This window comes from Acartia tonsa, chromosome 11 (genome assembly GCF_053477335.1).
Source record: "Acartia tonsa isolate MP-2025a chromosome 11, ASM5347733v1, whole genome shotgun sequence".
NCBI classification, from domain to species: domain Eukaryota; kingdom Metazoa; phylum Arthropoda; class Copepoda; order Calanoida; family Acartiidae; genus Acartia; species Acartia tonsa.
In genome coordinates, this window is record NC_137270.1 from 45,237,347 (window position 1) to 45,264,018 (window position 26,672).

The following is a 26,672-nucleotide window of genomic DNA, read 5'->3' on the forward strand; positions in this document are numbered from 1 at the left end:
AGAGTAAGGTGGACTGAACCAAGGATAATTGGTAAGTTTAATATCTCAGCCATATTAAAACCATTTCTTAACCGCAATAAAAAATATTTTTTTAAATTTTTAGTTATTTATGTAATGCATTTTTAATTAAAGCTGTTTTTCCCTTTGAAGTCTTTGATTATTCCATGGAGTGAGGAGACATTGGACGACAGATCTAATCATTGGACTGAAAGTTATACTGGCACCCAAAGTTTTTAAGCACATAATGTTATTCGTTGGTTCAAAAACTGTTGGCACTTTTATTGAATTTTGATAGGTTCATGAGATTTTACATTTCAACATATAATCTACAAAAAGGGCAATTTTATTTATCATCATTGGAAATGCATATCAATTTATTGTCCTTGTCTTATCCCTAAAGATCTTCAAAATGCCTAAGGTGCCTAAATGAAAACTATTTCCAGTTTGGACTCCAAAACGAATAATATCCAATTGATTAGAACCTGTTCTTAGTCATACTGAAAAATCATGTATATCATCGAATTACAGACAATTTGTCAAGAATATTAAAATAAAAATCATAGTATTAATTCTAGTTTTCTTAGCCAAGGCCTTCAGCCCATCGGGGCTGACAAAACTGGTTTTAAACTTAATTTTTTTTATTTTATTGTCCGCGGAAAGCTGTCTATTATAACTATTATTTTAGTTAAGAACACAGCCTATTTGAATGATGATGAATATCATACTATTGATGCCAGTGTAAGTTCTTACATTATTTTGGTATAGGAAATGCTTGTTCTGACATTTGTTTTTGTAGGGGTTGGGTGACTGTCCTTGTGTATTTCCAAAAGCATAAGAAATAAGCTTTTAGAAGCATAACACATTTTCCAGAATTACCTCGAACTGGGGATTAGGGGGAGATCCTTATTTTAGCCTGCTACAGGCGTCACTATATCAGAGTACATGAAAATTGGATGCAACATCCTAGTAATAATGTATTGATTGTAATTCTAGATGCTACAGAATATGTGGAAACCAGACATTTTTGTGTACAGCATGAAGAGTTCAGATTTTCTGTACATTTTAGATAAATTTGCAGGTAGACTTTGGATACTTTTATCCTTGGTTTGTTTAAAAGTCCGTATCACTGTTAGGAAAATGAATTTTTTTGTGACTTCTATTAAAGTTGCTTACCTCTAGAGGGCCTTATCTTTATCTTTATGTTACTCTCCCCCAATAAACATTCCTAGAACCTATAAGATCCTACATTGTAAAGATGAACCATATTGGTTCAACGATTAACGGTACAGACTGAAACACCCACACACACACACACACACACACACACACAGATCCTATAACTTTTATGTAAGGATTTGTTTTTCATGAGACAGGCTAAGCTTTTTTTTTGATGTTGTCATCCTTAGCTGGATCTTTAAATCATTTAGTTGTGCGCCGGATCGGGGTGCACCAGATTTGGCGCACCTCATATCAATCTTTAAATCAAATTGGGTTCATTGGCGATCCGGCGCACCAAGTGGATCACCTCTGACGCACCGGCTACTTTCCTTTGGTGTAACCACCGCGCCAGATCAGGGTGAACCATATTTAATAAATTAATATTTTCTTCAATTAGTTTTAATATTTTATTGTCAAACTATTGTGAAAACATTTTTATAATTATTTTTAAAATAAATTATATATTGTTTTATTATAAAACAATATATAACTTTATAACTTTAACCATAAAATATTGTACTGACACGGCGAAAGTTATAAAATTGTACTGGCGCGGATTGGACTGCGCCAAAAATCTTTTAAAAATTAATGTTTTTTAACCACACCGTCGGCTTACCTCCAGACCATCTCTGGCACGCCCCAATCTGCTGCACCACTAAAAAGATTTAAAGATCCAGCTCTTGTAAATTTTCAAGGTTTATGGATAGTAAATGGAGAAAAAGTGATATACAGTCAAGAAGTTATTTTTACCTTCTGGTGTCCCATGAGGTTTGAGCGGTTTCCCCTCGACTCACAGACTTGTAAATTTCAGGTAAACCTATTTCCAGAGCTGGATCTTTAAATCATTTTAGTGGTGAGCCAGATCGAGGTGAGCCAAATTTTAGCCTATCACAGCGCGGCATTTCATAAAATGCTGTGCTCTCACTGGTGGAAAGTTGGCTCACCCCGATCTGGCTCACCACTAAAATGATTTAAAGATCCAGCTCAGTATGGCTTCGAAACAATTAATATCCGCTGGATTTGAACTTGTTCTCAGCCACACTGAAAAATTATGTATCGTATCGTATTATATCCAATTTTCTACAAATACATATAAAAATGTACAATCATAATATTAAAACCAGATTTGTTTGTCCGTTTACATTTTTATATTCTCGGAAAGCTGTTTAGTGTTTATAATACAATGCAATAAATATTGAACTATATTGGAATTTTGTACGATTTTTAAAGCTAAAGAAATTAAGAATTTAATAAATATATTTCTCGTATTCATTTGAATCCGGTGGATAGGAACCGGTTCTCATGAATACGAAAAAACTATGTCTAGCATCGTATTATATCCAGTTTTCTACGAATATAGAAATGTACAATCATAAGATTAAAACTAGTTTTTTTAGCCGGTGCCTTCGGCACCACGGGGCTAAAAAAACTAGTTTTAATCTTATAATTGTACATTCTATATCCGCGGAAAGCCGTTTATAATACGATACGAGAAATAACTATTATTTGATTTCAAAATAATATTCATTCCAATTTTCATGTTTATTTGATAAAATATGTTTGAAGTACGGTGCTTAGCCATACTGAAAAATCATCTATAGCATCGTATTACAGATAATTTTCCACGGATATTAAGATAAAAATCATAACAAAATTGTTTTTTTTTAGGTTGGCAGCTTTGCCTGGAGTGCTGCAAAAATGGAATTTAATGCTTCACTACTTCAGTATAAGGCAGGAACACGGATCAATAAAAAAGGTTAAAAAATAGACCAAAACTATCCAAGGATCTAAGCTTCCCTAAAATGGAGAAATCAATTTGTTCAGTGTTTGAAACCTAACTCTACAGTAAATAAAACTTTAAAAACTGATTGGAGATGAACTGAATTTTAGTTTCCGAAAGTGTGCGTAGCTTCCGCGTCCTTTCTCAAGATTTGCTACAAGCTAAAAAAGCTTTAAACTTCAAAAAAAAATAAAAATTTGAAAACTTTAAATCATTGAATGTATAATGTATAAATTGTTTATACGTTAAATCGCTTTTCCATTTGACCTGAGTCGCTGAAAATAGGGTCTGCAATAATTGGGTTATCTGCTGTACACTTTAGGAAACTAGGGCTCGAAGAGGAAATCCATTTTCAGCTGATCTGATTGGAGGAATATTTTAACGTTTTATTAGTAAGGCTACTCTACAATTTTCTTTGACTGGCAGTCTGTCCAATACGCTATGAAGGAAATGAGATTTTCTCGGACAATACTTAAAATAGATCGCTGATTTTTGGTCAGAATTCCCTTTTTTTGCAAGAGTATTCTGTATACAACTCAATTGGTCCGTCAGTCTGTTGTTTATGCCATAAAAGACTTAAATACTTTTTTTATAAAGGTTTCGTGATTAATATCCGCTGGATTAGAACTAGTTCTCAATCATACTGAAAAATCATGTATAGCATTGTATTACAGACAATTTACCACGAATATTTCTGCCCCTTGGGATAACACAACTGGTTTTAAATTTATAATTTTTATATTTTAATGTCCGCGGAAAGCTGTCTATAATACAATGCGATAAATAACTATTCTTTGTGCTACCTTTGATTGTGTTGTTTATTATTTTTTATGCTCCGCTTTTTATGGATGTTGTCATCCCTTTAAGAGATCTAAAAGGATAAGACAATGGCCGATAAATTGATATACATCCTTTTGTAGATAAAAATTAGTGGTTGAAACGTTTAGACACTTAATTTAATGAACCAACCAATCAAAATGTAAGAAAAGTCCCAAGAGTTTATAAGCTAACGAATAATTAAACTTTTCATAAAACTAGTGTAATAAACAGACTAGTGTAATAAACAGCCCAATGTCACCTCTCTATCTGCATCCTTTTTTATTGATCCTATACATTATAGCCGCATGAGAGAAACACAATCTTAGACTATGAACCTAAGCTAGGACTCTTATCAGGAAGGGTTTGTTAGATAAACACTCTATAGTATAGATGTATTGTATATACAGATAACTACCTACCTCCCTTTTCCAATGACCTTTTTCGTCTGCAAAAAATTGTTTTGCTACTTGGCTGTGTTGATATTACCGACACCACTGGTTGATTTTTAATGACCCAATTGAGAGACGACACAAGGTCATTTTGATGGGGGGGATACAGTTATTTACTACACCCCCCGCCCCCCCCCCCCCTCTAGTGTTTTAATCTTATTTAGATAATTTAGGGCTTAGGCAACTTTTAGCCTTTTTAAGAAGTTAATATTTTCTTATAAAGTAGGTTCAAACCGTCCTCAATACATAGCACTAATCGTTTATTAAAATTGTCTTTGATTTCAAACTCTGAATAGTAATTTCTGTAACAATTGGTTCTAATTTAGTGAATATAAAAAAGTCAGTATGTCTACCTTAAAACATTATTTTATTAATGTTTATTACTAGAATGATTAGGTAATTTGTATTATGAGAAGCATCTCTATAGCATGTCTGTATATGGGGGAAATATGATTTTCTCGGGTGCTATTGAAGACACACTGCTGAAATTTTCAGTGAAGATTCTTATGACATATGTGCATCTAGGCTATAGATTGTTTTGTCCGTCAGTCTGTCGGTCATGCGTCAAATAAATAAATCGTAAAGGTTACGTGATTTTCTGTAATTTTTTGCATATATTCTCATTTTTTTTATGACAATTGATGATCTACTTTGTCCGTTTGTTCATACCATGTATTTTTGCGCTTTGCTTCTTATGGATGTTGTCATGATTGTATTAACGTCAGCCGCTGAAACTTTATAGCAAACCTATTTCACCAGGAATGGATCTTGTTTATGGCAATGGTTTTGTCAACTACTCTTTGACAGGTAGCATTTATCGGGGCTTGGCAGCCGCGACTATACCTCAAATTTAAACCCGTTTGGATGGATTGAAAAAAAATGTTTGAAGATAAGGATTACTGCCATATTTGGGAAAGATTTTTAGACTATTTGGAATGATAATTGGAATAATACAGGCGGCTGATACGCGGCTGCCGAGCCCTGGAATTTATCAACTATTTAAAGTTATGGCTACTACAGGATAGATTACATAATCTAAACTTAAACTTAAATTGGATGAAACAGACATTTAAAATTTTTATTTGAGAAGCCTTAGTAGAATAAGTATTTTTCCCCAAAATTTTACGTTCATTTAATAATAGTTTAAAACCTACCAAAATTTAATTTACAGAAAATTGCATGTATTTCGAACAAATACTATGCATTTAGTTATAATTTAAATCGGTTTGACCTAATAAGCGCATTTGACTGGAAGCTTGCACCCAACTTAATAAAATTACGTGAAAAAATAGTGCTTTCTATTAGGGTTGGCAATCCGAATCCGGAATCCTCCCAATTTTTGGACAATTTTGGAATCCAGAATTCGAATCCGGAATCCGTTATTTTAATTGCGAATTCGGATTGTTAATTGTTAGGCTAAAATTGGCGTTTTAAGTTTTGTTTGGTCCGAATATATATTTAAAGTTTTTAACACAGTAATAGTGTCTGACTGATTATGACGTAACAAAAAAAATTAGCCAATGAAAGGCCACTATAAATTTTACAATTGGTCAATAACGGCTTCTCATTGGCTAATTTTTTTTTGTTACGTCATAATCAGTCTGACACGTTTACTGTGTTCCGCTGTAGGGTCTAGAAATAAGAGAAAAGCTACTGCGAAAATATGAAAAAACGAAGTTTTAGATTCAGTACCCGGTAAAATTTAATCCCTGAATTTATTTTTAAAAATGACTTTTAAAACATTGCTAGAGTGCGGAATCAGGAAAGCCGGAATCCGTAAAAAAATAAGAATCCGGCTTATAAATTAATTTTCTGGCGGATTTTTTTACGAATCCGAATCCAGTCCAAAAATTTGACGGATTGCCAACCCTACTCTGTTTAGATATTCATCATATCTTCCTTCACCCAGTAGACCGAAAATGTACAAGGGCAAATAACGAATAAATTGTTGCTTCTAAATGAATATTTGGCTATATAATAGTTATTTCTCGCATCGTATTATAAACGGCTTTCCGCGGATATAGAATGTACAATTATCAGATTAAAACTAGTTTTTTTAGCCCCGAGGTGCCGAAGGCACCGGCTAAAAAATTCGTAGAAAGCTAGATATAATTCAGTGCTAGACATAGTTTTTTCGTATGGATGAGGACCGGTTCCTATCCACCAGATTCGAATGAATACGAGAAATATCTTTTTGTACATTTAGTGAATCAGCCTTTTTATCCCATTAAAGCGCCGGTCTTTGACGATTTTTGCCATTCCCGAGGTTTTAATGGCGTCATAGGGTTGGAATGAGTTGTTTTATAAAGGTGACTCTAATTTACTTTTATTTAGGCAATTAGATTTACTGAATTTCTTGTGAACAAATATTTTTTGTACATTCAACCGGTTTTGTGACAATGGGTTATAGATAAAAACTCCATGTGTTCCTAATATGTATAGTACAAAATCTAACCCTTAATTAATCCACCATCCTTTACTTGTAGGCTTTGAGATGACTTTGACAAGATATTCAAGAAAATATTTTGGTATGGTTTACAGTTTAGTTTTGGGGCAGGATAATTGCACGATCTTTGGCTTTAAAGTCCTAACTGTGCATGGTAATGAGTTGCTCTTGTTTTGGGCCATGGCATTCACCCTACTCTAACTATTTATGTCACGCACCTGAAATAGCATCAGTACGAACCATTAAAACGTCTTAAAAGTTATGACCCTGTGTTAAGCCGAGATTTTAACCTATCACCTCCCCGACAAAGAGCGGATGCGCCACAGTCATGGGTTAAAAAATAACTACGGTACTAAAAAAAAATCAAATTTGAAGATTGGACATATAATTAACAAAAAAGTTTAATGGCCATTAAATTGATGTACATCCTCAATGATGACACACAAAATTACCCCTTCTGTAGATTAAAATTAGTGATTGGAACGTTTGAAAACTCAACTTAATTAACCAACCAATCAAATTTCAAAGTTTTTAACCCAACGAGTAAGAAAACGTTATTCTAAAACTTATGGGACTAGAGTAATAAACAGCCCATTGTCCCCTCTCTCTCTCTGAGTAATTATGCAAGGAGGGAGGGGACATTGGACTGTCAATTAATTATACTTGCACCCAAAATTTTATATTTATTATTGCATCGTATAATAGACAGCTTTCCGTGGATATTAAAATGAAAAATTATACGATTAAAACCAGTTTTGTTAACCCTGACGGGCTTAATTCCTAGGCTAACAAAACTAGTATTAATCATATGATATTTCATTCTTTTATTTGTAGAAAATTTGCTATAATACGATACTATACATGGTTTTTCATTGTAGCTCAGAACCGGTTTTACACCAGCGGATATTATTAGGTTTCGGAGCAATACTGGAAAACCGCTGTTATTTGTTTGCTCTTATAAATTTTCCCTGAACCTATAAAAAGCTTTAATTGAGATCTTTCGCTACATATGTTCAGACATCCTGTTACTGTAAATATATTTTTTTTTTAGTAAACTACTATCTCCCCTCTGGTTTAATTGTGGTCGGTTCATGGGTAATTCTTTTATTTTTAGTCGTGAAGCTACTCTAGAATGTCCGTCTGTCCGATATAGGAGAACACTGAGATGGATCTTTAAATGTGTAGCCGTAGCCGTGGCCGTCGCCACTGCCAGATCTGCCAATAAAACATGGATTTTTAAATGTTTCAAGTTTTTACGCATTATTATTATTTTTTTTTCTTCGTATTTTTACTGAAATTCAAAAAGTGGTTGTGATTTAAAGATCGCATATAGCCGGGGCCACGCGTAGCCAATTTGATTTTCAGATCGCTATTAGGTTAGTGGCTGTACCTCTGGCAACGGCCACGGCTACGGCTACACTTTTAAAGATCCAGCTCTGGATTTCTTAGCTGCTATTAAAAAATATTTTATGTATATTCTTATTTTCTATATAGATTTAGTTTTTGACTAACAACCTATAAAAATATGCTCTGAAACTCAATTTATCCGTTTCTCCATTACTGTTTCCTTCGATTCTTATGGATGTTGTCATCCTTGTTATATAATTTTCAGGGATAAGGGATGGGAAACGTAGGAAAATATTATTTCAGGCCTATTTCAAGCCTAGGCCTATTTCTAGCCTAATAAACCAGTTTTGGGATGGCGCAGTGCTTCGTATAAAACGCTAATAAAAAAGCAAAACTTCTTTATAAGTATAGTATATCTTAACCTCAAGACTGTATGTCCACAGTAGGTTAGTAAGAATAACGGCGTTTTCACTTGAAATGCCAGTAGAGCACTGAACGCCTCCCAATACAGAAGAACCAAATAGGTTCAGCGGTTAGCGAGATCTTTGAGTACAGACACAAAGACAGAAAAACAAATACATACCCAGAGATCCTGTTACTTTATTATAAAGTTAAAATCCTTTCTATTTGGATGTTTGTTAAACCATTTTTTGAATCTTTAGGTCAGTTTTTTCATTCCTCCCGAAGTAGTACCAGGTAACTTGCAATGGTTTTTAGTAGCAAAGCTACTCGATAATGCACTTTGTCTGTCCGTCCGCCAGTCCGTAACACAATGGGGTAAACAGGATTTCTCGACTCCTGTTAAAGATAGAAGGCTGAAATTTTTAGTGAAAACTCCTTTTACATATGCTCATCTAATCTATACATTGTTTTGCCCGTCTGTATGTTAATTGGGGTGCCAGATCGATTCCTAGATTTTACGTTTTTGTAATTTTCTGTACGCCCCCCTCCCAATCTTTTTAAACACTAAAATGAAAAATGGCGTCAGGGGGGGGGGAGGTCGTTACCCCCCCTTTAATTTTTTTTTTACTTTAAAAAATCTAAATAAAAAATGGTTTTTGGATTCAACTCCCCCCCCCTCCTCAAGTGCCCCTAGAGGCCTCTAGGGGGCGTATCCGCTAGTTAAACATCATATATATAAACTTTATATATCTCTTTAGGTCGGATGGGTCTGCTTGTGACAACATTTCTTGTCCTAGTAAATATTTTCAACACTGTCATTAATAATTCTCCGAATACAGAAGGTGTTACAGCTATGGGAAGTAAGTTTACCAAATCCTTATAATATGTAGTAAGGACCACCTCTCAGAGCAAATCAAAGAATAGCTCTGCTCCTAAAACTAATGGACCCCTTAATTGTGTGTATCCTTATAATAAAGTAAAAGGATCTTTGTCTGTTTGATTGTTTTTACCGAAGGATCTTGCTAACCACTAGACCGATATGATTCTTCTTTGCAGTGCAGTTTCTCATAGGTCCTGGGCAGGTTAATAACTATTTTGGGGGAAAGTACCACTATCACCTCATGAAAAATCTCCCTAAGAGAAGAAATTCAAAACAATAATTTTTAAGTGCCGCTGGGCGGCGCCAATGTATGACTTCCTGGGATTTCCTTCTTACATTTTCTACAATTTATAGAGGGCTGATCGACTTCCCCTCCCCCCCCCCCCACCTCAATGGCCCCTAGGGGCATTTGAGGAAAGGAGGGTCTTATTCGACCCTTCTTTTTCAAGCAAGTTGTAAAAATAAGTATAATAATCTCTTAAGGGGTGAATTAACTTTAAGTTACTCAACTAAAATCAATAGTTTACGGTCGATTTAACCAACCAACCCCCCTTCACACAAGTGCACCTAGAGGCAAATAAAACAGCAATATATAACTATTCTAGAAATGGAAAAATTATTGCTTGGAGCATACACTAGATTATCATGTACTCTAATAAAGTGAAACTTGTAGCTGGCTAAAATAACAATCTCCCATATCCACCCCCCACTGTATCATACTGGATGAACCTACTGACAAATAATATCCAAGTTAGCAACCTAAATTGACGCCAACATTTCACCCTGTCATAATATCCACGTATTATCTATATCCATTATTCCAGTGTCGCTTCGAAACCATTAATATCAGGTGGATTAGAACCAGTTCTCATCTGAAAAATTATGTATAGCACCGTACTTTATCCAGTTTTCTACGAATATAAAAAATGTAAGATTACAGCTATTTCTTTTAGCCCGTGCCTTTGGCATCTCGGGTCTAAAAAACTAGTTTTAATCTTATAAGTGTACATTTCATATCCGCGGAAAGCTGTTTATAATATGATGCTAGATATAACTATTCTAGTCTGGATGATGACCTGTGTCATTTTCGTGTTTGGAGCCCTGATGGCATATGCTGTTCTTCTATTGAAGAAAAAACTTCTTATGCAGCAAGAAGTTAAAAGCATGAGTTCACCAAAGGTTTGTTGTTTAAACATTTTAGGGTGATTCACTAAAAAAGCCCTTTTCTCTTATTTTTTGTTGGGGGGCGTGGGGGGCGGGGATTGGAGCTTTGATGGCTTATGTTGTTCTACTTCAGAAGAAAAAACTTCTTATGCAACAAGAGGTTAAAAGCATGAGTTCACCAAAGGTAAGTTGTTTAAACATTTAAGAGAGATTCACTAAAAGTGCCTTTTTGAGCACTGAAGCCCCACTTCCCCTAATTTTGCAAATTTTCGTTTATTGGGAGTTGGGGTCAGTGCTCGACATACACTTTGTGGAAAAACAACCAATTTAGTTGTTATAAGCTACTATATGTCAGTCTGACACATTATCCTTTTTAAAAGCGAAGCTTTTCTATAATTAGGGTCGGTCCGTCCGTACGTCCGGCCGTCCGTCCGTCTGTAACGGATAGCTTTTTTCGTTAATTTAGGCATGTTAGAATTGTCCTATCGATTTCAAACTTTGCATGGTGATTCCTGTAGTAGTTAGGTACGATTTAGAAAGCGTAGCAACTCTATAATCATTACCAAATTTTCCGTACGTCCATTTTAAACATGTTGATTTTTTTACTTTTTTAACAACAAATTTTTATATGATCTAATTATCCAATTGATCTGATTTTTTGTATACTGATTCCTGGGACATCAAAGTACAATATTATAAGCGAAGCAACTCTATAATTAAGTCCTAAAAATGTAAGTATGTTTATAAACATTATTCTGTATCAAGCAGTTTTTCAACAAATTTACTTACAATTTTGCATCGGATCGACTCTTATACATTTATATTCTGATTATTCAGTTCTAACACTATACAAGTGTTAATGTCCGTTTGTCCTACCGTGTCAGCGCTTCGCTTTTATGGATGTTGTCATCCTTGTAAAAAATTTATTTTCGAGGAACACTTAGAAACCGATTAATACCCAGTGTTATTTTTTTCTCATTCTTTTATACGCGGAAAGCTGTCCATAATACGATGCGATAAGTAACTATTACATTTATCTTTTTTTAGACTGGCCATTGGCACGGTGATCAGTTGACCTACATAGACACAGCATTCTCTTATGCTTTCCCAGCTCTCTTTCTTCTATTTAATATTGTCTATTGGCCAGTTAGGTAAGAATAATTCCCAGCTCTGATTCTTCTATTTAATATTGTCTATTGGCCAGTTAGGTAAGAATAATTCCCAGCTCTGATTCTTCTATTTAATATTGTCTATTGGCCAGTTAGGTAAGAATAATTCCCAGCTCTGATTCCTCTATTTAATATTGTCTATTGGCCAGTTAGGTAAGAATAATTCCCAGTTCTGATTCTTCTATCTAATATTGTCTATTGGCCAGTTAGGTAAGAATAATTCCCAGCTCTGATTCTTCTATTTAATATTGTCTATTGGCCAGTTAGGTAAGAATAATTCCCAGCTCTGATTCTTCTATTTAATATTGTCAATTGGCCAGTTAGGTAATAATTCCCAGCTCTGATTCTCCTATTTGATATTGTCTATAGGCCAGTTAGGTAATAATTCCCAGCTCTGATTCTTCTATTTAATATTGTCTATTGGCCAGTTAGGTAAGAATAATTCCCAGCTCTGATTCTTCTATTTAATATTGTCTATTGGCCAGTTAGGTAAGAATAATTCCCAGCTCTGATTCTTCTATTTAATATTGTCTATTGGCCAGTTAGGTAAGAATAATTCCCAGCTCTGATTCTTCTATTTAATATTGTCTATTGGCCAGTTAGGTAAGAATAATTCCCAGCCCTGATTCTTCTATTTAATATTGTCTATTGGCCAGTTAGGTAAGAATAATTCCCAGCTCTGAATCTTCTATTTAATATTGTCTATTGGCCAGTTAGGAAAGAATAATTCCCAGCTCTGATTCTTCTATTTAATATTGTCTATTGGCCAGTTAAGTAAGAATAATTCCCAGCCCTGATTCTTCTATTTAATATTGTCTATTGGCCAGTTAGGTAAGAATAATTCCCAGCTCTGATTCTTCTATTTAATAATTTCTATTGGCCAGTTGGGTAATAATTCCCAGCTCTGATTCTTCTATTTAATAATTTCTATTGGCCAGTTAGGTAAGAATAATTCCCAGCTCTCTTTCTTCTATTTAATATTGTCTATTGGCCAATTAGGTAAGAATAATTCCCAGCTCTGATTCTTCTATTTAATATTGTCTATTGGCCAGTTAGGTAAGAATAATTCCCAGCTCTCTTTCTTCTATTTAATATTGTCTATTGGCCAGTTAGGTAAGAATAATTCCCAGCTCTGATTCTTCTATTTAATAATTTCTATTGGCCAGTTAGGTAAGAATAATTCCCAGCTCTCTCTATCTTCTATTTAATATTGTCTATTGGCCAGTTAGGTAAGAATAATTCCCAGCTCTGATTCTTCTATTTAATATTGTCTATTGGCCAGTTAGTTAAGAATAAAATAATAGATAGATAAGCCATTTTCCTATTATATAAAGTAGTGAGCTTTTTTGTCTGCAGCGAAGAACTGCTAAACCTACATATATGGTTCTCTTTTACAGTGAAGCTTCTTATAGGTCCATGACAAACTTCATTTTCCCTAAATGCTTCTAGGGGCATAGCAGTTAGTGATATCTTAACGAACAAACATAAATTCTTACTACATGTATATTGTATAATATAAATGAATCATTATTTCAGTTTGAGCTAATTCAAAGAAAAGAACGACAATGTTAGTATTAAATAAACATACAATATAAATTGATTATCCCATCGTATCATAGACAGTTTTCCGCAGATAGAGACAGTAAAGGGTCAATTTATTTGTTCCGCAAAGGCCCGGGTCAATAAAACAGGGATAATTTTGTGATTTTTGACATTTTTCTTGGGAAATCGTCTATAATGCTATATATATGATTTTTCAGTATGGCTCAGAACTGGTTTTTATTCCAGTGGAAATTATAATAATCAAATTCGGAGGCATACTGCAAAATTACGTTTTATTTCATTTCATTGTAAATAATCATAAATAATTTAGTTATTTCTCGCATCGTATTATAAACGGCTTTCCGCGGTATAGAATGTTCAATTATAAGATTAAAACTAGTTTTTTAGCCCCGAGGTGCCGAAGGCACCGACTAAAAAACTGGTTTAAACTTATGATTGTACATTTCTATATTCGTAGAAAGCTGGATATAATACGATGCTAGACATAGTTTTTTCGTACGGTTTCTATCTACCGGATTCGAATGAATACGAGAAAAAATATTCGTATTCATGACCTAATTTAGTTATATAGACCATTATTATATAAATTAAACGTATCCCATTCAATAAAGTAGTACAGTCTTTTAAAGAAGCTTAGGATGATGTGTGGATGCTTGTGATGTTTCTACACAGAAGATTAACTGATGAATAAAAAAACTTTCTACTTTACTAGAATATGAAACATTTGTAACAATTTTAAACATATAATACATAGAATTACCATGGAAAATCGAATAATGTTTTTAAAAATTAATAACTTTAAAATAATTTGCATTATTTGTAGTTTTTGAAACTCTTTTCAATATTCTTATTTTTAGGTATAATTGTCAATTTTGTTTTTATTGTCAGTTTGACATGAGCAAAGCATTCGGTGAATTTTCCGGGTTTTTTTTATTTTTAACTTATAAAAGAATTTTTTTTTTCTATAGTTCTTTTCAATAAGGGTTCAAGGAATACACATATTTGGTGAATATTATCGTTCTACTCCTGTTTTTAGGCCTTTAAACTCACACTTTTACGGAATGTACCCGAAACCTACTCCTCCCTTTGCATTGTAAAAAAATAATATCACTATGAAATATTTGTTCTTTCTTTTTTATTACTAAGTACAATTAACTTTATATAAGCCGATAATCATCAATTAATTATACATATATTTACTTATGTCTAATATCAAGTGCTATATTTGCTACTAGCGGCTACGCCCCTAGAGGCCTCTAGCGACACATGAGGAGGGGAGAGTCGAATTTTGATAACCCAATATCTTATTTTAGATTCTAAAAGATAAAGTGGAACAGACAGACAAACATCCTGTTACTTTATTATAAGGATAGGAAATATAAAATAAACACAAAAAGCATCCAAAGTGCATAAAACTGAGTACTTTTAAAAATACTCCATTTTCAAAAAAAAATGTTAATTTTGACAAATATCTTGCAATCCTTTTCTTAGATTGTTTTGGGTAGTTGCACGAAATGCATATAAACTTTAATTTAGTGAACCGAATATTTTTTCTTGTATTCATTCAAATCCGGTGGATGAGAACCGGTTCTCATCCATACAAAAAAACTATGTCTTGTATTATATCCAGCTTTCTACAAATATTCTATTTCCGTGGAAAGCTGTTTATAATAGATTGCGAGAAATAACTATTCCTATTCAATGGTATAAACTACAATTCTACGGCGGCGTAGGTAAGGTATACTTGAAAGAAATTTATTTTTTTACCCGGAATTTGAAGACTTAAAAATCATATTCTTGTGATATATGCAACTTAGATACCTAGGTATCTTGTTTTCAAAAAAAACATGACGACTATTTTAGTGATGCCTAATTGTATGTTATTTATTGTAATACAAAATTATATATGTTGACGTTATTTTTGATTGCAACCATTTATATGAAAATGTGACTCTTATCATCAAAACATTTTTGACTCATCAACCAACCCCAAGAGGTTTGATCAACCTACTTTTTCGTATTTTAGATTTGAAAAGAAAAAGTTATTAAAAAATTTGCAAGGGGGGGAATTTTTTTTGTGGGTGGGGTGGAGGTTAGTCAACACCCTATCTAATTTTAGTTTTAAAAAGAGAAAATTACTTTTTTTGGGTGTACCACTCCACTCATGCTGTATAACTATTGTTATACAGCATAATATTATAAAAGAGATTTATAAAAAAATATTCCTAACCTTTTTTATTAACCTATTATTTTAATTTAGTGGCTTCATAAAAGTTTGAAGCATTGTTATGTGCTCCAACAATCCTGTCCTTTAAGTGAAACTGCATTATGTTTAATTTTAGATTATAGGTTTCATGATTTTTTTCCCGGATCAATTTTGTTGACATTTCAACAAAATTAGATATTTAGGTTTTGTGATTTTTTCCTGTATCATTTTCGTTGACATTTCAACAAAATTAGATATGTAGGTTTCGTGATTTTTTCCGGATCATTTTTGTTAACATAACATAACATTTATTCTAACTTTAGCATGGTTAAATACATTTAATAAAAATAGAAATTATTAATTGTAATACAAAAGTAAGGAATCTCAAAGTCAACTAGGACTGTACAAAGGCATAATCCCTAATTTGTTTATAAGATTTTGTTAATACTTGGATATGTAGATATTTGTTGGTTTAGATAAGATTTAAGTACAAACATTTAAAAACATAAAAATATAAGAATTATTAGATATCAGAAAAAATATTTTTAAAGAGTTATTACTGAAATAAAAAAATAATGTAAAAAGAATAAGAAAAAAAAGTATAGTAGAGGGTCTAACTTATATACAGGCGCTAATTAGATCAATATTACTCACTTTTTACAAGGATAACATTTTCTTCTGTTGCATTTAAAACTAGAATAGCAATTTAAAATAATTTTTTTTCATTTTTGCTTTGGTAGATTTAAATGAGGTACAATTTCTCATATTGTTTTTTTTTAAATTTTTCCTTCAGAAGTTTCTATGTTTTTTCCTCAAGGAGGTCAAAATATCATGAGTCATCCAAGGTTTAATAGGATTATATTTCATATTTTTCTTTTTTTCTTTTAAAGGGAAGCTCTCCAAAAAGTGACATTCTAAGATATTTGAAAAATTATCAAAAGCTTGTTTTGGTTGATTTATTTGAGTTACATTAGTCCAGTTTTCATTGGAGAGTTTCTCTTTAAAAGAGTTTAAGTTTTGTGGTGATATACCATGAAATACTGAAAGTATTAGGCCACTGTCATAAAAGCTTTGTTTTTTGTTAGTGAAAATGTTGTCAATGAGAGTTGCTGATCTTTCAGTAATTCTAGTGGGCATTTCAACACATTAAACTATTTGTGGTAGTATGTCCCTGTTGACAGACAGACTTAGACCTCACTAATTATAGATCAGCTAGCTATGCTGATATATAATACCATAAACAAAGTACAGTTTGGGTTGGATGTTTATTGGTATTAGGTGGACAAATAACTTTGGGGACAACTACAAGTGTAATAAATAGCCCATTGTCCCCTCTGATTCTGCAAATATCACATATTATAAGTATTAATTATCAACAAGGATGGCGACATCCATTAGAAGTAAAGCTGTTTGAAATTGCATTTTTAGGGTGGGGGGAGGGGGGTTGAGCTTAGATACCCTATTAAGATTAGTTATAAACTTTTTCCGGACCTATGAGAAGCCTCGCCGTATAGGAGAACAATATTGGTCAAGCGATTAGCAAGATACAAACACACAGACAGACATCCTGAACGGATCTTTAAATCATTTTAGTGGTGAGCCAGATCGGGTTGCGCCGAATTTCAGCCAATCACAGCGCGATATTTCATAAAATGCTGTGCTCTCATTGGTGGAAAGTTGGCTCACCCCGATCTGGCTCACCACTAAAATGATTTGAAGATCCAGCTCTGTTACCTTATACATATAATACAATATTTTTAGGGGAACTAGCAGATCCCCCCTCCACCCCTCCTCCTCCCAACCTCAAGCCCACGGCTTGGGGTTAGGGAAGAAAATTAAGTTGTAGACAAATATTTCAGGAATTTAAAGGGATATTACAACGCCCGATATATTTATGTACATCCGAAATAAAGATATACAAAATTACCCTCTTGTAGATTACAATTCGTGGGTGAAACCTTTAGAGAATCAACTAAATGTACCAACCATTTAAAGAACAATAAATGTCCTAAAAGTTGTTGAGGCAACGAATAAGAAAATGTTATTATACATCTTTTGGTACTAGTGTAATTAACAGCTCCATGTCCCCTCCCTCCCGGCATATATTCACACGAACCCAATCATTTTATTTATTGCCAAGAGAGAGAGAGAGGGAGGTCAATGGGCGGTAAATTAATCATCCCCCAATTAGAACAAGGACGATTAATTTAGTTAACCAGTGGCAGAACGCGTTAAAATCTTGCATTGTCCATCTTTCTCTTTCCTTTAAATAGATATAATGTATATGATTTTTAAAAAAAATAAGGATGGCAACACCCATAAAAGCGAAGCACTGAAACGGTAGGAACATTAACACTTGTATAGTGTCAGACTATAATTGTATAAGAGTCGAAGCAAAATTGTAAGTAAATTGGTTGAAAAACTGCTTGATCCGGGATAATGTTTATAGACATACTTACATTTGTAGGACTTGATTATAGAGTTGTTTCGCTTTTAACATTATACTTTGTTGTCCAAGGAATCAACATACCAAAATTCAGATCAATTGGATGATTAAATCACATAAAAATTAGTTGTTAAAAAAGTAAAAAATATCAACATTTTTAAAATGGACGTACGGACCAGCCCCCCTCCAAAAAAACCCTAGCCATTATATTTAATAACTGCTGAACGTTTAGGCCAAACACTTATGGTTTATTTCTTTATAGTCAGGTTTAATGCTATATTTGTTAAGAAATGCAAGAATTACCGAATAAAACATTTAAAAATTCTGTTGTTTTTTAAATTGGATTTATGAAAAGAAAACGAAGTAGTGGGTTTCTTTTGATTTTAGTATTTACTTTTGAAATGACCCTAAATGTTTGAAATTTGTTGTTACAGATCCTATGAATGGCTGGACCAGACACATATTCTCACGCGTATGATCCAGGGAGGGAGGGGACATTGGGCTGTTTATTAAAATAGTCCCCAAAGTTTTGAAACAACGTTTTCTTATTCATTGGCTTAACAACTTTGGAGGCTTTTATAAAATTTTTATTGGTTGAATCATCAAGTTGGGTGTCTAAACTTTTCTACTTTTGTGTATCGTCATTTGGAATGTATTTCAATTTATCGGCTATTGTCCTATCCCTTTCAATCCCTGCGTACCATCATTCTACATTTTTAAGCCAAAGTTAGGTGGTGACACAAAATAATAACTTAAAAGTAACAGGAAGTCTTATCTTGTGTTTGCCTGTGTTTACCGAAGGATCTAGCTAACCGCTGAACCGATATGTTTAAATAATAAGAAGTACAACAACAAAAATAATTTTGAGGGTTATTTTTTTCTGGGAGCGATACCCTCCTGAAAAAAAGTTCGAGGACATCTGAGAAGTTTTATCGTAGAACAATATCGGTGCAGTGGTTAGCAAGATCCTTCAGTACAAACAGACAAACATACTGTATCATTTGTAGCACCCCACCATATAGAATTAAGCTAGCAAATTTTTTCATGTTTAGATAATTTGATAATGTGTACAATGTTTTCACAATACCACAGAAAAGTAATACCTAGGTAAATTTAGCCTCTAGGTTCCCCCAATCCACCTTATTTGATTTGTTTTGTTTTTTTGTTGGGGGGGGTTTGCCCCCCCACCCCCCACCCCCCCAAGGAAATAGCTTAAAATCACCGCAAGCAAGCTGGATCTTTAAATGTGTAGCCGTTGCCGCTGCCAGGGATACAGCCACTAACCTAATAGCGATCTATAAATCAAATTGGCTACACGTGGCCACGGCTATATGCAATCTTTAAATCACAACCACTTTTTGAATTTTCAGTAAAAATATGCAAAAATAATAATAATAATACGTTAAAACTTCCAACATTTAAAAATCCATGTTTTATTGGCAGCACTGGCAGTGGTGACGGCTACTGCAACGGCTACACATTTAAAGATCCAGCTCTGAAGATTAGAGCCCAATCAGTTCAGAGGTATTCGACATCTTAAGCTTCGGACGGTTGATTAGACTAGTCTAAAATCTCACAAAATACAAATCTTCCTCAAAATGCTTTTTCCAGTATGGCTTCGAAACCGGTTAATATCCGCTGGATTAGAACCATTTCTCATTTACATTAAAGACAATTTTCCACGAGTAATAAAATAAAATCATGAGTTTAATAACAGTATTGTAATATGTGGCCTCCGGCCCCTCGTGGTCAACAAAACTGGTTTAAATCTTATATTTTTTTTTCATTTTTATTTCCGAGAAAAGCTGTCAATGAAACGATGCGGTTAATAAATACCAAAAGTTTTTTTGATATTGGCATTATTATTTAAACATCTATAAGGAATTGTTGAAATATTTTAATATCTTGGTCTGTTAAAACAATGCGACAAAAAAACTTGTGTTGCACATTAGCAATTTGTCGACAATATGGTATTATATAAAAGTGGTCATGGCTGACAAATCTTTGTCAATAGAATATATAATTGACATAATACAGGGTGGGGCAAATAAGACCGGACAAATACTAACTTCTATACAAATGAACATAAAATCGTCAATTTTAAAGATTTTATTGAATTTTAAAAACTAGCAAGCAAAATAGGTATATAACTATTAGATTATTACATAAAATCGCCCCCAGCCTTAATTACCGCCTCTACTCCCCTCCTCAACCGCCGGCAGGACCAGGTCAAATTGTACCTGTCCAAGCTGGCGTAGTTCTCCTTGATATTGGCAATGAGGGAGGTCTTTGTGGTATGAGCACGTCTGTTGGTGCATGCTTCAAAGTAGCCTTAGGCCCAAAAGTCCATTGAATTAAGATCGGGCTGCTGGGAGGTCACATTTCCTTAGGAACGTGAGTAACCGCAGGATCCAAATTCGCCCAACTTTCAAGCTACCCTTATACACGGAGGCTCTTATTTGGACCACAGTTGAGCTAGAACGATGTTCTTAACCTTTTTAGAAATAGCATGAAGTTTCAGCTAGGGTTGTCAGCGCAACATATTGTCTTAAATGAGTTTTAAAATTCAATATGGGTCCCTAAAGTCAAGAACCTAGAAATTTTCACGGTTTTTGACGTGTTTTACGTCTCAAAATCTGCCCCGTTTCACTTTGCTGGGTACTACGACCAAGCCATTTCAGATAGAGAGCTCTAGTCTTTTCTAGTGTCTTACTTATGTATCTAACAGTATCCTCAGCAATTTGCATAACTCTACCTCATCTATAGATGGGCTGAGGTCATATTTAGTGGGCCCTAGTCGAGAATCCAGATTTAACCACTGCACCGGCGCATTTGGAATCTGCTTTGTTGAACATATGCGCGGCCAGCTTGTTGTACACATCCATCTACGTCCAAAGATTTTTTTTGCTTAAAGATCATAACCTAAGCTTTTTATAGTGTGGTCAAACATCCTGATTGGTCAAGTAGTTTTGGCGCTATGGCCGTTTAAAGTTTGTCCGGTCTTATTTGCCCCACCCTGTTTTTACGTTAATAATGATTATCATGGTTATTTGATAGCATCTGTGCTCATAGCATCTTGGAGCTCTGTATTCGAAGGAGAAAAGAAAGTAGAAAAATAACCTAAAAGCAAAACTTAGATATGAAAATTAAATAGCCTTAAACCATCCAGGAACCTAAAAGAAGCTTCCATTAAATTATAAACTCAATTGTTGCATTAGTTTTCGAAAATAAGCTACAGACAAAAAAACCTTACTAATTTAAATAATACATAGGATTTCTGTATAGGGGGGTAAGTTTTCCCCCATCAAAAGAAATATTTCTCCACGGGGTAAAATTTATATGGGAGGGGATGATTTTTTTTGTGTTAAGTGATGTTAAAAGTCTTTAAACACGTTTTTAGTATTTCTTAACCCTTACAGGTCGGGGGGGGGGGGGGGGGGCTCCAATAGCCCCCCCTCTAGTTTTTTCAATCTCATTTTTTTTGTAGGTAAGATGGAGTGCTGTGACTTAATGACTTTTAAAGTTTAGTAATTATACGTCGTCAAGAGTTGATTTTATTAGGATATCTGGTCTGTGTCGGTCGTAGTGTCCGGTCAAAGTCGGTTGGGTAGCACCAAAATTAGAAAAAAATCTTAATTTCTACATTATGACTTTTGTGTATAAGGAGAAACCTAAACTTTTTTTGGTGAATACTTAGATATCAATAACCTTCTAAGAAAAAATGTGTTATGACCGTTTGACCGCTCCCTGACCGACTTTATGACCGATTTTTGTCTGGCTTTTACTACACACATATATCATGAATATCATGGCTTCTATTACAGCTAGAGTCCTATAAATTTTTTTGGTAAATCCTTGAGCAACATCAAACAGATAAAAATATTAATCGGCGCCGCCAACCGCCGTTTTACCGCCGAAAATGGCGGTTTCCGTTATTTGCCGATGATCAGAAAAAGTAATTTTTTTGTTATGAAAAATAAAAGTTCGTCCTAATTTGGTCATCCTAGCTGCAAAATTGGCCGCTCTACAGCTGTTTTAAAATTTAGCGGCTGGCCGCTAAAAAGCGGCTAAGGAGCGGCCTATGCTATGACTAGAAAAAGTAATTTTCTCTAAAAATACACATGAACCACCAGAAAAAAATTTTACGTCTTTATCTGTAACAGGAGCCGAGATAGAGGGGGGGGCTCTTGGAGCCCCCCCCCCCCCAATCTATTAAGGTGGGAATTGGGGCCCGAGCTGTAAGGGTTAATACAATCGAATAATAAGTCTAAGCGCCCTCAGCTTTAGGAGCATCTTCAATTTGGGGAATATACTTTTTTATATCTGCTTTCAACTTTAAATACCCGTAAATTGTTAGGAACAGGGATATAAAGGGATAAGACAATGGTCGATAATTTGATGTACATCCTCAATTATGATACATAAAATTATCTCTGAGTAGATTAAAATTAGTGACTGGAACGTTTAAACGATCAATTTAATGACCCAACCCATCAAAATTCACTAAAGTCCCCAAAGTTGTTAAGTCAACGAATTAGAAAAAAGAAATCATAAAACTTAAGTGACTATATATAACTAGCGGATTCGCCCCTACCCTCTAGAGGCTTTGCCCCAAGAGGTTTAATCAAACCAATGCAATGTTTCGTATTTTAGATTTAAAAGTAAAATTAAAAAAAAAAATTGTGGGGGGTTATTTTAAATTTTTGAGGGGGTTAGGGGTGTCCCACCCCCCAAGAAAATAGTTATAAACCTTCCCGGGACCTATGAGAAGCTACCCTGTAAAGGAGAACCCGATCGGTTCAGCGGTTAGCGAGATCCTTTGCTACAAACAGACAGACAGACATCGTTCTACTTTGTATTATAGATAGACTCTCTCGGGGTTAGCAAGATTATCTTAGTGATATCTGCGGAATAATTCATTTATATACATAATTTAGCTTAATTGCTAAAACGGTGTTGAAATATCTTAATATATAGGTCTGGCGTAAAACATAGGCTACGCTGTCGGCATACAAATAAATATATCTGTCCAGTGTATATCTATCTAGCTATCCATTTATCTATCTATAAATTTATTTATCTATCTATTTATCTATCTATTCATACATTTATATATCTACCTTGCAATGTATCTATCTATCCATCTACAAATGTATATATCTATCTATCTATCCATTTATCTGTCTATAAATTTATTTAGCTATTTATTTATCTATCCATCTATCAATTCATCTATCTATTTATCTATCTATCTATCTATTCATTGACATATCTATCCATTTGAATACCTATCATTTTAGCTATCTATCTATTTATATATCAATTTATCTATCCATCTATCTAATAATTTATTTAGGGGGAAGAGGAGACCAAAAAATATCCCTAACCATTCTAATACTTATATGTATATAAAAACAAGATAGACTTGCCTTAAACTATCCCTAGACCTATGTGAAGCTGTCCGAAAATGTAAATCTGTTCACTGATGGGTCATAAACTAACAAATGACATTCTTGTCTATATTTTTAGTAGGGAAGCTACTCTATAATTCGAAATGACCGTCCGTCCATCTGTTAGCGACAAAAAGGAGAAAAACGTGATTTTATTGGCTCCTTTAAAAGATAGAAGGCTGAAACTTCTTGTCAACATTCCATCAATATGGAGCATGAATAGTATGAAATATCCCTAGCGGTTGGACTGCTTTTAAGCAGCTTTTTAGCCGCTTTTACTTTTTACAACCGATTTTCTCCGATCTGGAACATCTGACTCCTTTTAAGTAGCTTTCAAAGACATAACCTTTTTTAAGGTTTCGTGATTTTTAGTTTTTGCATATTCTCTCTCTTTTCTTTGCTATAAAAACATAATCTGCTCTATATCTCACTTTTCCGTTTGTCTATTTCATAATAGATTTTGTGCTTCGCTATTTATGGATTTTGTCATCCTTGTTTCTTTTTAAATCAATTTACGCAGCTTTAGTTAATAGTAGACAAAAGTTAAGGACATCGTTCGATGTAAAGTATGAGGAAGGTTGGAAAATAGAACTTACAAGTTGGTATTTACATTTCTAAAAACTAGATTTTAACATGAGACGCGCAATTTGAATGTATAAAAAGGATGATTTTTTTGCACACCCTTTATCTATATTTAAGTTGTGTGGTTTCTATTTGCAAATACCTCAAAGTATTAGGCAAAGAATAAAAATAAAGAATTGAAATCACATACATTCAAGATCTTAAAGTAGCAAACATCAATCAACTATTGGTTCATTCATTTCAATCAGAAAGACGGATGGACAAATAGACAAACAGACAGATAAACGGACACACATACAAACGGACAGACAGATAGACAGGTGGACAGAAAGATAAACAGACAGATGGACCTTAACCCTTAACGGTCGGGGGGGGGGGCGTTGAACGCCCCCCCATCCGGTTTTTTCTTTCTCATTTTCTGTGTGTGAAAGATAAAGAGCCCAAACTGCGTGACTTTTAAGGTATGGGTATGACACATAACTGAGAGTTGGATTTTTTAAATATATCCATCCTGGCGGGCACAGGATGCCAGCAAACCTGGCAGGGTGATCCAGGTAAAGAGCAAAAATATTTTTTTGACTTAAACAAAGCATTTTATTTTACTAAAATATCCTCTAGTAGTACATTCTTATATGTATGAAATACAGGTGTTAAAGTCAATTTCAGGTTCCAGGTATGATTCTGCAGGTCCTGATCCTCCAGGTCTTCAAAAATCTTTAAAAGGCTCCTGTGACCGCAATTTTTGACTTAGAGGCTTCAAATTTTAAACTTAAGCTTTCCCTACATGTCTACATAACGTATTAAAATTTCATAAAGATCCGCCGCCGTTTAATCGCCGACCGCCGACTGCGGCGGCTGGCAGTTGCCAAGTACAGCTGCGGCCGCTGAAATTTATGTTTTGATATTTCTAATATAAAATTTACATAAAGATAAACATTTTCTGTAAAAACATTGTTCTTCTAGCTTCAAAAATAAGAAAATTACAGCCGTTTGAAATTTTTCAGTAAAAAAGGACCTAAAAACAAAGGTTGTTAAATAAAGTAGTGAAGGAAGCGAAAATTGACTTTGACTCACTTTAGGTCGGAAATTCATTATCAAACAGAGGACTTGCACAAAAAATTTTAGCACTCTAGCTCCAATAGGAAATGGTTAAGGTGCGGCAAGGGGCCTGACTGTAAAGGGTTAAATAGACGTGCAAACTGAATGACTATGAACAGACAGACAAATTTCAGATAGATAGACACAGAGGCCGACAGACATATAAAGATATTCTTATTATTCTATGTTAATCCCTAAACTGTCCATAATTGATTCTAAAAGGATTGAACATACATTAATTTTCTCCCTCATTGAAAGTCAGGGAGGAAGAGGACAATTGAATGTAAATTATTCTGGTACTCAAAGTTATATTTATCCCTTGTTTGTCTCATTTGATGACTCAAAAACTTTGGTACTGTTACTTAATCTTGAATTATAGGTTTAAAACTAGAGTTACTAAAACTTATTAACCAATAATTTTGCAGAATGTGTATTATCATTGGGGGTGTATATTAATTTATCATCCATTGTCTTATCTCTTAAGATCTCTTAGGAAAATGTTTAAATAATTCCTTAGAATTTTCACCAGATTTTTATGTTCTCTATTAAAGTGAAACTCTCAGTGGGCAAAAGCAGCGATTTCCCCATCCACTCTTTTACTCCATCCCTTACCCTCATAATGGATAAACGAACTGACCAATAAGTGAGTTCCATGTTAGCAACCTAAATTACCGATAAGTTTTACCGAGAAAGCCTATAGTGTCATGTGTGACGTCATAAAATTCAATCTCTTTTTGGGGGGGTTTCTTTTCCCACTTCTCCTCTCATCCTTTCTTTTAAGACGTATTTTTTTGACTTCACACATGACACTATAGGCTTTCTTTTTTTACCCATGTCATAATATCCACGTATAAAAAAATGGAAAATTTATATCCTTCTAAAAAATATACATTGTAACCTGCAGACATGATGTTGAACCGAAAAACTAAAATATTCTAAAACATTGCATTTCAAGCAATTCATATAATTCAATTAAAATAAACGATATGAAGTTTAAATACACATAAATGGGTGTCGAACTAGGTACCCGCCCAAATTTCATAATTCCACCTCACATTGTACGAAATGAATTGCAATTTGTCTTAGCAAATAGGCTTAGACTCAAACATAATCTATTCATAACAGTCTGTTTTATATTTAGACTTATAGATTTTGTTGAACATTGAATTTATTGTTTTTTTTGCATTTGTCAATAATTATTTGTCAATCCTTGGCTTCACTTTATAGATATTGTTATCCTTGTCAATAACATTAGCTGAGCTGAATCTTTAAATGTGTAGCCGTTGCCATTGCTGCTGAGGTACAGCTACTAACCTAATAGTGATCTTTAAATCAAATTGGCTATGCATAGCCGTGGCCAAATAAAAATAGAATTAAAAAATAAATAATAATTATATTACTACGGCAGTGGCAACGGCAACGCGACACATTTAAACAAGTTTTAGTGAATTTTTAAAAATATTTTTACATTACTGCTAAATGTGTATTGATTTTTCAGCTCATTATAAGAGCCCAATATCTTTAGAATCTAACCAAAAGTAAAAGATTTAGCATTGTATTTTAAAGATTTTAGACAGGTAATAATCCAAAAGTGAATAAAAGTAACACTTTATCTAATCATTTTGATATCAGTAAAATAAGTTTTCGAAACTA

General features: G+C 33.9%; 2 protein-coding genes across 2 annotated transcripts; both read left to right on the forward strand.

Moving 5' to 3' along the window:
• The first annotated feature begins 690 nt into the window (after window positions 1–690).
• Window positions 691–3,380, forward strand: LOC145331312 (glycine receptor subunit alpha-2-like). Its single transcript, XM_080175929.1, has 5 exons — window positions 691–738; window positions 994–1,078; window positions 1,914–2,029; window positions 2,887–2,949; window positions 3,321–3,380. The coding sequence occupies exons 2-5, from the start codon at window positions 994–996 to the stop codon at window positions 3,378–3,380; spliced, it is 324 nt and encodes a 107-aa protein (XP_080032055.1). The 5' UTR covers window positions 691–738.
• Window positions 3,381–5,022: 1,642 nt separating this feature from the next.
• LOC145331313 (acetylcholine-gated ion channel acc-4-like) lies at window positions 5,023–13,220 on the forward strand. Its single transcript, XM_080175930.1, has 8 exons — window positions 5,023–5,073; window positions 6,753–6,794; window positions 7,764–7,807; window positions 8,722–8,755; window positions 9,220–9,321; window positions 10,405–10,520; window positions 11,553–11,656; window positions 13,211–13,220. Exons 1-8 carry the CDS (start codon window positions 5,028–5,030, stop codon window positions 13,218–13,220), a joined length of 498 nt encoding a protein of 165 aa, XP_080032056.1. The 5' UTR covers window positions 5,023–5,027.
• Window positions 13,221–26,672: the final 13,452 nt, after the last annotated feature.

Excerpts from the sequence above, each read along its gene's own strand:
- LOC145331312 (XM_080175929.1), top strand. The coding sequence starts at position 994 with ATGCTACAGAATATGTGGAAACCAGACATTTTTGTGTACAGCATGAAG. Across the intron at positions 1,079-1,913 it reads CATTTTAGATAAATTTGCAG|GTTTATGGATAGTAAATGGA; the intron begins GTAGACTTTGGA and ends TAAATTTTCAAG. Across the intron at positions 2,950-3,320 it reads CTTCACTACTTCAGTATAAG|GAAACTAGGGCTCGAAGAGG; the intron begins GCAGGAACACGG and ends TGTACACTTTAG.
- LOC145331313 (XM_080175930.1), top strand. The coding sequence starts at position 5,028 with ATGGATCTTGTTTATGGCAATGGTTTTGTCAACTACTCTTTGACAG. Across the intron at positions 8,756-9,219 it reads TCCTCCCGAAGTAGTACCAG|GTCGGATGGGTCTGCTTGTG; the intron begins GTAACTTGCAAT and ends ATATCTCTTTAG. Across the intron at positions 9,322-10,404 it reads AGGTGTTACAGCTATGGGAA|TCTGGATGATGACCTGTGTC; the intron begins GTAAGTTTACCA and ends TAACTATTCTAG.